Source organism: Myotis myotis, unplaced genomic scaffold, assembly GCF_014108235.1.
Source record: "Myotis myotis isolate mMyoMyo1 unplaced genomic scaffold, mMyoMyo1.p scaffold_m19_p_32, whole genome shotgun sequence".
NCBI lineage: Eukaryota > Metazoa > Chordata > Mammalia > Chiroptera > Vespertilionidae > Myotis > Myotis myotis.
In genome coordinates this window covers 167,200-181,007 of record NW_023416338.1, presented here as the reverse complement: position 1 = coordinate 181,007, position 13,808 = coordinate 167,200, and the positions used below count along the sequence as shown (strand labels likewise).

The 13,808-nt window shown below is 55.1% G+C and overlaps 1 protein-coding gene across 1 annotated transcript; it reads left to right on the top strand.

Moving 5' to 3' along the window:
* Positions 1-229: 229 nt before the first annotated feature.
* On the top strand, positions 230-5,945 carry DAND5 (DAN domain BMP antagonist family member 5). Its single transcript, XM_036302692.1, has 2 exons — positions 230-2,827; positions 4,854-5,945. The coding sequence occupies exons 1-2, from the start codon at positions 2,501-2,503 to the stop codon at positions 5,097-5,099; spliced, it is 573 nt and encodes a 190-aa protein (XP_036158585.1). The 5' UTR covers positions 230-2,500; the 3' UTR covers positions 5,100-5,945.
* The last annotated feature ends 7,863 nt before the right edge of the window (positions 5,946-13,808 follow it).

The following is a 13,808-nucleotide window of genomic DNA, read 5'->3' as shown; positions in this document are numbered from 1 at the left end:
GAATGGGGGGAGAGAGAGAAACATCAGTGATGAGAGATTCATTGATCAGTTGACTCCTGCATGCCCCCTACCAGGGATCAACCCAGCGGGAACCCCTAACCTGGAGTCCCTTCTGGTTCATAGGTCCATCCATGCTCAACCACTGAGCCACACCGGCTGGGCTTTCCCTTTTTCAAAGTTTCTTTTTCTTTCTTTTTGTTGTTAATCCTCACCCGAGGATATTCTTCCATTGATTTTTAGGGAGAGTAGAAGAGGGAAAGACAGAGAGAAAGCTTGATGTGAGAGAAACACATCGATTGGTTGCCTCCTGCACGCCAAAGTTTCTTTTAATGGTTAAAACAATATTTAAACTCTAAAGTGAAGTTTCCCTCCTCAACCCCTCTTCTTATCCTCTCATTTTCATGTCCTTCTCCAGCAGGGAACTCCCGCTGCTTTTTTTCACTGTTCAAATACAAGGAAACTGTAGCTGTAAAGTCTTATCACTCTCCCCCAAAAGGTCAGGGCATAACATGTACCCTGTTCTGAAAAATTTTTAACTTCATTTTTTGCGGGGATCTTTCCAGGTTGAAACTATAAAAGCGTGCACAGCCCTGTACAGATGTGCAATATTTATGCCTGGTGGGTCAGGGGAACAGCGAGGAGGCCCGTGTGGATTGAGGGGGAGAGACGAGAGTGGGGAGGTTATGAGAGCAGACAGTGCGAGCCCTGGTGGGCTGCGGTGAGAACTTTGGCTGTTACTCCGGGTGAGGTGGGGAGCCCTGGAGGGTCCTGAGCAGAAGAGGGACGTGCGGCACCCTCTGGCAGCTGTGGTGGGGGTACAGGCTTTGGGGGCGGGACCAGGGTGAAGGGACCTACTGGGCCAGGTGGGAGATAATAGGGGCCGTGTCCAGGTGGGGGACCGAGGAGGGAGTGAGAAGTGGGTGGATTCTGGGTAGATTTTGAAGCGGACAGGACTTGCTGTCATATCATATTAGGGAGGGGGTGGGGTCAGAGAAAGTAAGGGGTCAAGGATGCTCCAAAGTTCGGGGCCTTAGGTCCTAGCAGGATGGAGCTGGGTCTAGACGCAGCGGTCGCCAACCGGTGGTCCGTGAGGTCCGAAAGGTTGGCGGCCGCTTGTCTAGAGGACAGCAGTGGGATTGGTTGGGGGACGCTCAGGAGCTCGGATGTAGAGGGAGGCAAGTCCCAAGAGCCGGGCCCGCAGTCCCAAGAGCTGCCGCCAGAGGGCGAGCCGGCCGCATCTCCTGCGCACACCTTGGGTCGCGGGAAGGACCCGCCCTGCTGCTTCCCACGGCCCCCGCAGCCTGCAGAGCCTCACCTGGGTGCGAGATGGGGGCCGCAGAGGTGCCAGGGCCGGCCGGGACCTCCCGGAGCTCTCGGGGCCCCAAAGCCTGGGACTCCCATTCCTCTGTGCTTCAAGTACGCCAGCTCCCACTCCCCACCAGGCTGTTTGCTCTGCCTGTGACACTATCTCAGGGTTCTGCAAAAATGTCACCTCTTCAAGAAGGCCTTCCCTGACCACCCTGGGGGCAGAAGCCCCTCCCCTTCAAGGGACAGCCCTTTTAATTTAAAAACATTATATATATAAAATTGTTTCAGAGAGAGGAAGGGAGAGGGAGAGACAGAAACATCAATGATGAGAGAAAATCATGGATAGGCTGCCTCTGGGCATGTGCCCTGACCGGGAATTGAACCTTGACCTCCTGGTTCGTAGGTCCATGCTCAACCACTGACCCACACCGGCTGGGCAAGGCACATTCCTTTTTAATATCTTCTTAATATTTAAGACTCTGAAATAATCTTATTTATCTTGTATTGTCTGTTTTCTGCATTACAACATAAGGCAGGGAGACCCCATTTTCTGTTTTGTCCACCAGTATCCCCAGGGCTCAGAATTATGCGTGGCCTCTAACAGGTGCTAAAGGAAAACCAACAGCAATAATGTTAATCATAGCTTACTCATGTGGTACTGTGTACCAGCTTCTAGTTTAAACTCCTTACATAAATTATCTCCTTCAGTCCTCAGAACAGCCCTACCAGGTAGGGATGGTTATTATCGCCATACTTCAGAGGAGGCAGCTGAGGCCAAGAGTGGTTAAGGGACTTGACCAAGGTTGCACAGCTAGGAAGTTGCAATGCGGTGATTGAAACCTGAGTAGCTTAACTGCAAAGTCTGGTTTTGCTAAATGGATGAATGGGGCCTGAAACCAGGTACAGAGCCCTCAGGGACTCTGGCATTGTGCCCCAAGCCCCTCTAGACTTGCCTTTCCTCGTCCCCAGCCCACATGCCAGCAGTCCCAGCCCCCAAGTCCCCTGCCATGCTGGGGGGAGGGGTGGGAACCTAGCAGGTCTGGGTTTACTCTGGAGTTTGCCGAGGCACCTCCCAGGCTGCCCAGTTGGGGGGCAGGCCATTAAAAGTGGGTCTGGTGGGTACAGGCTTCACTCACCAGACAGCAGGGTCAACTGCCCAGGACCCTGAGCCCAGTCCCAGACAGACAGACAGATGCTCCTCAGCCAGCTGACCACAGTTCTGAGCCTGCTCAGTGGAGCCTGCCTACCCACAGGCTTGGGGAGGCCTGGACCCCAGGGTTCCCCACCCCAGCCCTGGGCTACCACAAATCAGACCCGATCTCTGGGCCAAGGGGCCCAGGCCTCCCCAGTGCCATCTTCTGCTCTCAGCAGCTGGAAGGCCTTCTTGGACCTGCAGAAAACCAGGCATATGGGAATAGGTGGGCTGCAGCATGAGCAGGAGGTGGCCACCACCATGTCTCTCCCACTGGACCCACAGGAAGTAGCCCAGGAGACATGTAAGGCTGTGCCCTTCACTCAGGTGAGTATGTGGTGGGAGAAGGGAGGGCTGAATCTTAGCGTTGACAGAGAGCATGACTGTGGTGCCAGATTTGGAATCAAGCCCTGTACCCTTTACAGGGTCAAGTCCCTGTACTCTGATCGTCAGTTCCCTCCCTTATGAAATGGGGGTTGCCCCTCTGCCAGCTTCTGCAGTCACCACCCTGTCCCCCACGTTTATTTTTCCATTTAATGGCCAGAGGCACCTGTGAGCTTCTGAGTCAGATTATGTCCTTTCTACACTCAGAACCCTCTGTGGCTCCCACCTCACCCAGAGCAAAAGCCCAAATTTTCCCCACAGCCCACAAGGCCCTGCTCCGTTTGCCTGTCCTCTCTCTGCTCTCACCTCCTCCCATTCCCCCTGCCCACTTTATTCCTGCCACACCTGCCTCCTTACTTTTCCCCAGACTCACCAACAATATATACCACTGGCTGTTCCTTTGCCTCTAGCACCTCCCCCCATCCTGACATTCTGTGGCTCCTTCTTTCACCTCCTTCAGGTTTTTACTCAAAAGTTATTTAAAAACGCAGCAGCCAGGCTGGTGTGGTGCAGTGGTTGAGCATCAACCTATGAACCAGGAAGTCACGGTTCGATTCCCAGGCAGGGCACATGCCTGGCTGTGGGCTTGATCCCCGGTAGGGGGTGCAGGAGGCAGCCAATCAATGATTCTCTCTCATCATTGATGTTTCTATCTCTCCCTTTCTCTCTGAAATCAATAAAAAAATATTTTTTAAAAATGCAGTACCCCCCACCCCACTTTCCTCTTTTCCGCTTTATTTCTCGCTGTAGTACACATCATCCCCTAAAAAGTGAAATTGGTTTTGTGATTGCATTTATTATCTGTCTTCCTCAGTGGAATGTCTGTTCCACCAGGGCAGGGTTTTATGCCTTAGTCACTCTGTATTCCCATCCCTAAGCTCCAGAGCAGAGCCAGGCACACAGCCGCAGCCCAGTGCGTGTTAAATGATGAACAACAGTGGTACCTGCCTGCTGAGCACTTTTGGGCAGCCTGAATGAGGGGTATGGGCAGCACTCACAGTGCATTCAGTTGGTGCTCCATAATGGCTGTAAGGCATTCATGCCCTGTGTTGTTTATGGCCCAGGCTCTGAAGCCAGGTGTACCAAGTTCTGCCTTAACTGCTGATTTCTTTGTAACTCCAAGCAAGAGGGTGGGGTCACTGGGGCAGAGGGGGAAGGTGGGGAGATGAAGTTGTGGGGAGAGGGACAGAGGCAGGAGTGCAGGGATTAAACAGAGAAGGGCCATGAACAGGGGGTGAATTGATAGATCCACTTAGTTGGAGGGGATCAGAGGAGGAACTAACGTTTATTGAACTGACTGTGTGCCAGGTTATAGGCCAGGGGTGGGCAAACTTTTTGACTCGAGGGCCATAATGGGTTCTTAAACTGGACCGGAGGGCCGGAACAAAAGCATGGATGGAGTGTTTGTGTGAACTAATATAAATTCAAAGTAAAAATCATTACATAAAAGGGTACGGTCTTTTTTTTTTTTAGTTTTATTCATTTCAAACGGGCCGGATCCGGCCCGCGGGCCGTAGTTTGCCCACGGCTGTTATAGGCTAAAGCAGTGGTTGGCAAACTCATTAGTCAACAGAGCCAAATACCAACAGTACAACGACTGAAATTTCTTTTGAGAGCCACATTTTTTAAACTTAAACTATATAGGTAGGTACATTGTTACTAACTTAATAGGGTACTCCTAAGGCTTAGGAAGAGCCACACTCAAGGGGTCTAAGAGCCACATGTGGCTCGCGAGCCGCAGTTTGCCGGCCATGGGCCTAGAGTAGTTTCTTTTTTTCCTGGTTGAACTTTGATGATTTCATAGGTGAAGAAACTGAGGCCCAGAGAGGTTGAGTAACTTACCTCAAGTCACACAGCAATGGCACAGTCAGGATTTGAGCCCAGGCACATGCCTCTCAAGGTGGGGTGGAAGTGGATTGGGGGTTATTCTCATTACTCTGGCCTCCTGTCTCCCTGCCTCTGGCCCCAGGTACTCTCCCAGCCGGGATGCATGGCTAAGCGCCTCCGTAATCACCTCTGCTTCGGCCACTGCTCCTCGCTCTACGTCCCTGGTGTGGACCTCGCCCCGTTCGTCCTCTGCAACAGCTGTGTGCCCGCTCGAAGGCACTGGACACCCGTGTTCCTGTGGTGCCGGGTGGGCAGCCCAGCCTCTCGTCGGCGGGTGAAGATATACACAGTGCTGGTGGAGAGGTGTCAGTGTAGCCTGAAGGCATGAGCTGAGCATCACGGACTGACATAGACGCACGCACCTCGGAGAGATGTGGGAGTCGGAAAGACACCGACCTGGAGAATGTCCACGGGTCAGAGACCAGGGATGCAGGGAAAGCCAGATGGGCCTCCCGAGTCCTCACCCTGCTCCCGTGAATACCAGACGGCCCCGTAGCGGCGGACCACTCACAGTCACAGCACACGCTACTGAGCACTCACTGTCGGCCAGGCCCAGCTCTAAGCATTTGCCAGGTACTTACTTGAGTCGCCCTCAGAGCTGCCCAATAGCATAGAGGCATCACCCCATTTTACAGGGAAGGAAACTGAGGCCCCAAGAGGCAAAGACACTTGCTCAGGGTCGCACAACACGACATGGCAGAGCCAGCATTTGAACCCCAGACCGGACCTCCTCTCACAGAATAAGTCAAAGACACACCCCTAAATGCAGGGAGAACGGATGACTCCACCCAGGAGACACAATGACGACCCTGTCCTAGGGACCCCAACAAACCCAGGCAGGAAAGCAGAGGTAGCTACGGGGGGGACACCTGGGTTCCCCAAGTCAGAAGCAGAACCCACAAGCTCCAGCTGCCCCTCCCAATCTCCACCAGCCCCACGCCCAGTGTGGCATTTACAGGACCATAAAGGTTGATGGAGTCCAGTTGTGTGTATATGTGTGTATTTGTTCCTCCAACCGGAGTTCCCTGGAAGTGGGTGGCCCTGTGGAATGTGGGCATGAGGGGTGCTCCCTCCTCTGTTGGGCACAGGGTCTGCAGCGGACGAGGGCGGCTGGGCTTTGGGCGTCTGGAACCAGGGCCCTAGCAGATGGGCCCGTCTGGCACAGACGCAGGGACATGTGGTGCTGTCAGGGTTGCCTCCAAATGCTCCCCGGAGCGCAGGGCGGTGGGGGGGTGGTCAACCGGGGCCCCCCTCAGCCCTCTTCCTGCCTCAGGAAGGAAGGCCCCAGGTGAGGGGAGCAGGAGGAGGGGACCCGAGGAAACAGATGGGCCAGTGGGGCGTGGGAGCCCATGACCTCTGACCCCACAGGCCAGCACCGAGGGGTGGGAACAGGCCAGGCAGGCAGCTCCCAAGGCCCTGCTCCAAGGGCCCGAGATGGGGGAGGGTCATGAGTGGCCCATGGGGGAGGGGTGTGCTCTCCCGCCTCCCTCCAGGATTCTGTGCCAAACCTCAGGCAGCGTCCGAGTGGGTAGCTCAGCCTTGGCACCATGGACACCCCTCTGGCAGGCATATGAGGCGCCTGCTTCCACCCCCTTTCAGCTGTGCTCACCTCCTGCCAGCCGGGGAGCCAGCTGGGAACCTTGGTGCCAGGGGGGCCCCAGTATCCCTGCCCCCTCCTGGGCAGTGCCAAACGGCCCCCACCCCCATCCCCAGGACCATTAATGGGTGGGTAATGAGTGCTGGGGGAGCGGGGGAGGGGCAGGGATGCAGGTGCCACAGGCGCTGGCACAGGGGCTGCTAATCAGGTTTGCCAACGCCATCTGTCACCGCGCGAGCATCTGGGGCTCAAGGTGACCCTGTCACCCTCAGTTACAATTATGAGTTTGGCATCTGTATTAAAGCCCGCCAGCCGGCCAGGAGGGGGGGGATGGGGTGGGCATGGGGGTGCACAGTGAGCCCGGTCCCGGGGGTCCTGTTCCCAGGGGCTGTGTGGCTGCCAAGGCATGGAACTTCTCCCTGCTTAGGGGAGGTGTGTGTGTGTGTGTGTGTGTGTGTGTACATGCGCACCAGCCTGCACAATTCTTTGAGCATGTCTGAGTAGGATTGGGAGTCTCGGTTTTGTGCATTTCTGGGTGTGGTGGCTATGCGTCTGAGTTTGGTGGGATGGCTGGCGATGGGGGGCAGTTCTGAGATCGTGTGGGTACACAGATGAGTGTGTGTCCATGTGCTGGGAGAGGAGTGAATGGTGGGTTCAGGTGTCTTTGGGTGAGGGTGTTTGTCAGGGTGTATGTGTGATGTTGTGTGTGTGCCTGTGTGTGTGCATCTGAGTGTGTGGTGCTGTACATCTGATGGTCACAGGCTGGCTATATGTTTGGTCATGTGGTCTGTGTGTAAGATTCTGTTGAAGTATGTGTGTGCATGCGTGCTTGTGAGGGCAGCAGCTGGCAGAGGCTCTGTGTGGTCACTGCAGGGCCCCTCTCCTGCCACTTTGTTTTTAAAAAATATATTTTATTGAATTTTTACAGAGAGGAAGGGAGAGGGATAGAGAGTTAGAAACATCGATGAAAGAGAAACATCGATCAGCTGCCTCCTGCACACCTCCTACTGGGGATGTGCCTGCAACCAAGGTACATGCCCTTGACCGGAATCGAACCTGGGACCTTTCAGTCCGCAGGCTGACGCTCTATCCACTGAGCCAAACCGGCCAGGGCTCTCCTGCCCCTTTAAGCTGTTCCTGTCCTCACCAACCCCTGCTGCTCTGCTCCAATCTGGGGGCTCAGGGAAGGCAGGGGATGGCTCTGAGGAGGGATCTAGGCTTCCGGTTGTTGTATCTGGATTCAGGGCTCTCGGATTCTAGATTCTGAGGACAGGATCTCTACCTTTGGATATTGGATTCTGGGCATTTGGACCTGGATTTTAGATTCTGGGTCCCCAGTTCTTGGTACCTGAGAATTTAGATTCAGATTCTGGATTCTGGGATCTGGATTCCAGGCTCTGAATTCTGGTTTTGGGTTCTGGCTTCCAGACCTTGGCTTCCTGTCTCTAGGCTCTGGGTGCTGAGCCTGGGCCTGTCTCTCTGCCCTTCTATTCACATTAGGCCACTGGGCTGCCTGCCATCCCCCCACACCCTCACGCAATGGATGCAGAGACCACACATGGCCACCAGGGGACACCCTTGGTTCAGATTTGGGCCCAGATGACCCAGACATGGAGTTGGGGACTGCCCTGGCCTGGCTGGACTCAACTCTTTGAGGGGAAGGAGAGGGGCTTCACCTCCCTTCCTTCCCCTTCCCACCTGGACTGGTGACCGATGTCTGTCAAACATGGAGAACTGGACCCAGCATCCTCCCAGACCCCCCATCTGGGCTGGGGGCCAGGAGGCCAAGTCTCTGGGTCAGATGCAGGGACATTGCGGGTGTGAGAGGGCACCATGTGCCTGGTTAGCCACACATGGCAGTGTTCTGTGCAGTGTGAGCCTGTGGGCTGTGTGGCCATGTGTGATTGGGACCAGGTGTCTGGCAGAGTCCGCATGAGACAGTGCTTCTATGGGCCGTGTCTCTAGCTTTGTCACTCTGGTGTGGGGTAGGCGTCCCTGTCGTATGGGTGTGTCTGACGGACCCTAACTGTGTCCCTGAGTGTCTGTGGGTGTATCTGCTGTGCCACGGGGTCCATGAGAGCGGCTCAGAGTGTCTGGGGCGGTGTCCCCAAGACCAGGTCCTTGTGTGGATGGTGTCTCGTCAGTGGTGGGTGAGGTGTGCCGGACAGAGGGGGGCCTTCCCAGAGAGTCCATTTGGAGGAGGCACGTTGTCCAAAGGGGAGTGGAGGAAGGACCCTCAGAGCACTGGCTCCATTCTCTTCCTGGTGTCTCTGACCCTCCTCTTGCTGGGTCTCTATTGCTGGGTCTCTTCCCGTCTCAGTATCTCTGACTCTGTCTGGGAGTCCTGGTCCCCTGCCTCGTCCTGTTACCAGGTGGAGCGCAAGGCACAGTGGGCTCCGTGGTTACTGGTTGGCTCCCACCCCAGACCTTCGTCTTCCATCTCAATTCCCCGCCCTGCCTCTCATAGGTTCTGTCCCTCTGCCCCTCAGTGGGTCCTTCCTCATTGGTGCATTTCTCTCCATCTCCCAGATCTCTTCCATCTCTCTGTCTCTCTCTGTCTCTGTCTCTCCCCCTTGGTTCCTAAGAGTCTTTCTTTCCCCATCTACAGCTCTGTCTGTCTCTCTCCATCTTTGTCTCTCCCCATCTCTGTCTCTCCCTTCCTCTGCGGCGGATGGGTCCGGGTGGGTCCAGGACAGTCAGGCCAGGGCGCTGGGCGCCGGGGCGAACAATACCCCATTCACGCGGCCCTCCGGTGCCATGGCAACGCGCCCGCCTCGCCCTCCCCGCCCCGGCCACGCGTGCCAAGAGGATGCCATGGTTACGTCAGGCGCGTGCCCGCCTCCCCGCGCGCTCTTGGAGGGCCCAGGCCGGCAGGGGGCGCCCAGCTGCAGCCTCTGCCTTGAGTCAGGAGGGGCATCTTCCTTCAAGGGGCTTTCAGCCACGCAGTGCCTCAGTTCCCCCTTCTGTAACCCGTCAGGCGTGGGCAGAATGAGATCGTAGTGTGTGTGCGTGTGTGTGATGGTGGGTGAAGGTGCTCTTTAGGGTGGTTATGTGTGAGTACATTTGAGAGGCAGTGGGATTGTGTGCCAAGTTGTGGGTCAGTGTTTGCATACGTGTGTGGGTGCTTTATGAAAAGTAGTTGGTTCTAGTTTGGGGGTGACTGTATGTCCGTGTGTTTAGAAATGTGTGTGTAGCTCTAAACGGTTTGGCTCAGTGGATAGAGCATTGTCCTGTGGACTGAAGGGTCCCAGGTTTGATTCTGGTCAAGGGCATGTACCTTGGTTGCGGGCACATCCCCAGTAGGAGGCGTGCAGGGAGGCAGCTGATCGATGTTTGTCTCTCATCGATGTTTCTAATTCTCTATCCCTCTCCCTTCCTCTCTGTAAAAAAGTCAATAAAATATATTTTAAAAAAAGAAATGTGTGTGTATATGTGGTTGTATGCTTGTGAGTTCATGTGACTGTGTGTCTGTGTTTGCATGGCTGAGGGGAGGGAGGGAGGGAGAGAGAGAGAGAGAGAGAGAGATGATGGGTGTCTGTGGTTTGGGTGTGATTATATGTTTGTGATTTTGAGTTCATTGGATTGTGTGCATGTGTTTGCATGCCTGGTGTGTGTGAGTGTGTGTGTATGTGTGTGTGTGTGTGTGTGTGTGTTGTGAGATTGTGGGTGGCTGCGTTTTGGGGTGTAATTCAGAGTTTTTGTAACTGTCATTTTTGTGTCTGAGGGGGGTCTGTGTTCACAAACTCGTGTGTGCTTATGTGTGGGGCTAGGAGTGGGCTCTGAGGACTGCTGGGGCCTGGCTGAGCCCTCCCACACTTGGCACAGAAGGGGGTGCCCAGCTGCCTGGGACCTCCAACTCCCCACAGGTTCAGGAGAGCCTCATCTGATGAATATTCATGAGGTGGGGGCTGGCACCCACTGCTGACAGCTGCACATCCATTAGCCCCCCCCTGCTCTCGATGCACCAACTGCAGCAGGGAGGGGTGTCAGCCTGGGCCTATCCCTGTTTCTACGACTGGGAAACCGGGGTGTCCTAGTGACTATCATGGAGTCCATTTAGCATGCCTGGCTGCCTGTTGGGACCACTAAGGGGCTGTCTCAATGTTGTGACAGGCACCGGGGAGAGCGCCTGTTGTATGACAGGATGTACTTGTAACGGTGGTGTGGCTGTCACCCATTGTTTCTTTGTAGCTCTGTCCGGGGACTATGGATGTTGTGTGGCAGTGTGAGATGTGTGCCTGTCACATGCCCTGAGCATGTGTCATCAGGTATCTTTGAGCAGTTATATAGGGGCCGTACCTGCTGGCTGGCTGCTCTGTGACACCATGACAGTGAGGGTGTGTTGTGTTATTGGAGTGACTGGTTTGGTTCTAGGGACAGCTGTGTGCCACACCATGGAGATGAAGTGATCAGATCTGCTTCCCCTCCTTGTGACTGGGGGGTGGGGTGGGGCAGTGACTCTGTGTGGCCACATGGCTAGACAGCTGTAGGGGCACCCAGAGTATGTCAGTGTGCCTCTGCTGGTCAGTGTGACACTGACATCATGGAAGGGTCGGCATGCCAGGCTAACTGTGAAGACGTGTGAAACTGTGAGGCCGAAGGTGTGTGTGACCAGAATTGTTGAGGGCGTGGCAGTATTCCTGTGTCTGACAGCATGGCTGAGGGTGTGACGGTGTCACTGGTTGAAGGAGTGAGTGCGGTTCTGTGTGGTTGAAGGTGTGTATAGCAGCGTGTATGACAGTGTGGTTGTGTGTGACCATGTGACTGAAGATGAGACAGTGGCTGTGTGATGATCAATAGGTGACAATGACACTGTGTGTGTGTGCTGACATGAGCCAAGGGGCTCTGAGTGCCCCACCCCCACCCTCAGGCGGCACAGGGAGTCTGGCTACATTCTCACACATGACTACCCTGTCTCATCCTCAGCCACATGCAGCCATGCTGTCATACGTTCATGCTGGACTGAGAGGCCTGGTGGCATGGGACTGGCAGCTGCCCATCTTGGGGAGGCGCTTGGGCCTTCGGCACGGAGACCTGGATATCCAACACCAGCAGGGGCATGGCCTTGCCCCTCCGTGTTCTCTGTGCAGCTTGGGTTTGGGGCTTGGCCTCCAGAGGTAGTGAGGATGGGTCGGGGAAGGGCTACTCGGTGCTGGGGGACTCCAGCCTGAGCCCTGGCATGTGGCCGGGTGGCCCTGAGGCTTGGCCAGGGACATGGTGCAGCTGGATCACCCCCAACCCCATATTCTCTCCCTGGGATGGCTGGGCGGTGGCAGCGTACAGAGGCCCCATTCAGGACCCAGGGCCAGGTTTCCAGGGCGGGTGGGTGGGTCTCCTGCCTGCTGCAAATGAAAGGTTTCCCCAACTCCTTCCCTTTGCCTCCATGTGAGCGCCAGCCACAAGGCCTTGCCGCCCTCCTGTCGTCTATCCTGGCCAGGCTGCGCCTCTGTGGGAACGTGCGTGCAGCTGCAGGCTAGCCTGGGTCTGCATTTGTGACTTGGGGATGCCTGCATGTGTCTTTGGGTGTCATGTGACCAACTGTCTGATTGTGACTGTAACCGTGAGCGATATGTGCGTGTGTGTATGTGTAGCATCTGTATGACTTTGCATGACTTTGTGTGTGCCACAGCTATGGATGATTCTGAGAGCACCTGTGAGTGTGACCCACTAGGTCTGTCCCGTGTGAGATCTGGTGTCCCTCTGTGACTGTATGTGGTCTTGTGTATGTCTGTGTAACTAGTGCTTTGGGGAGTCCATGTAACTGTCTGTGTGTGTCTGCATGTGTCTTTGTCAGTCAGTGTATATCTGAGTCTCTCTGGGGGTCTATGTGATGGTGAGGGTCTTAGTGTGTGACCGGGGTGCTATTGGTGTCACTCTGTGGGTGGCTCTGGGTAGGTATGCGTGGCTGTGTGTGTGTCGGTGTGCTCCTCTGGAAGGGCGTGTGACAGCATCTTTGGGTGATCCTGTGTCTGTGTGTGATTATGGTATTTTATATGACCCCCCCCCCCAGAGGAGGAGGAGGCGGATCTGTATGTGTGCGTACACCTGTGGTCTCTGGGATTTTGTGTGTGTGTGATGGGGTCTGGGGTGCCCGGCTAGGTGTGCCTTGGGAGTGAGGACTATAATTCCTCTGGCTCAGATCCCACTAGGGACTCCCAGCCGGGGTTGGGGCAGCGAGACAAAGGCTATCTAGGACCCCAGACCAGACCTGGGGTCCTAGACAGTTTGGTCAGGAGAGGCATTGAGCCCTCTTGGGAAGTGGGGATCCCGGTCCTGCCAGGAGGGCCCTAGAGCACCTGTCTCCCCATCATCCCTCAACTCTCCTTCCCCTGGCCTGGCTCTTCAATTATCCTGTGTGCCAGATGCTTGCCACCTCCCCTGAGGCCTGCCCAGCTGACCTAGAGCACAGCAATGCCTGACCCCCACTTTCAGTGGCCCAGGACATTGGCTGCCAGAGCCCAGATGTTTCAGTGCCCCCCATCCCCCGCATCCTGGCCAGGGAGTGCCATAGGCTGGTTCTTCCTCCTCCTCTCTCCCCCTCCCCCCACACACCTGCATTGGAAGACACACCTGCTGCCAGCCTAGCCAGGTGGCAGCCCTGCATGGAGGAATGCGGGGGATCCCAGCTGTGCCACCCCAACGTGCCCAGCCCCATGGCAGTGCCCTCCTCCCCCATGATTTCTCAATGGGGTGTGTCCTAAGACCTGGCTTCTGGGGGGAAGGGGATGGAGAAGCTTGGGTATCCTCCAGAGCAGCCCCTCTGCCTCCTTGTAAAAATTCTCCCCCGTGGCAGCTGTGGAGGGGGGAGCAGAGCAGATGTGTGTGTGTGGAGTGCTGTGGGTATAGCGGGGGGTCTGAGTGTATGGAGAGAATTCTGAGTGCAGATATGTGAATGAACATGGACAAGTGTTTTGTTTGTGTTTATATGGGTGGATGTGGTATGTGAGGAAGAGTGTGTGTGTGTGCATACAGGGAGGGTTTTGTGGTGTGAAGCTGTGTGTGAAAGAAAGGATGGGTGTTGTATGAATGGAAGGATGGATGGCCTGTGTGTGTGTCTGCATGTTGTGTGTGATTCTTAAAGGAGGAATGGATGTTGTGTGTGTGTATCTGTCTATTGGAGTGGAAGATAAATGTCTTGTGTGTGTATAGATGCTGTGTGTGTGTATGAAAGGAAGGATGGGTGTCCTATGTGTGTATTGGATGTTGTATGATTGTGTGTGTGTGTAAATGGAACAATGGGTGTTGTGTGTGTCTGTTAGAATGGAAATATGGGTATCCTGTGTGTGTACGTGTGGATGTTGTATTTGTGTGTGCTGAGTGAAAGGATGGGTGTCCTGTGTGTCTAAGAATAGAGGGTTGAATATTGTGGGGTGTGTGTGTGTGAATGAAGGAGTGTGTGTGTGTGTGTGCAAGTGGACGTGTGGTATGAGTGTGTGAAAT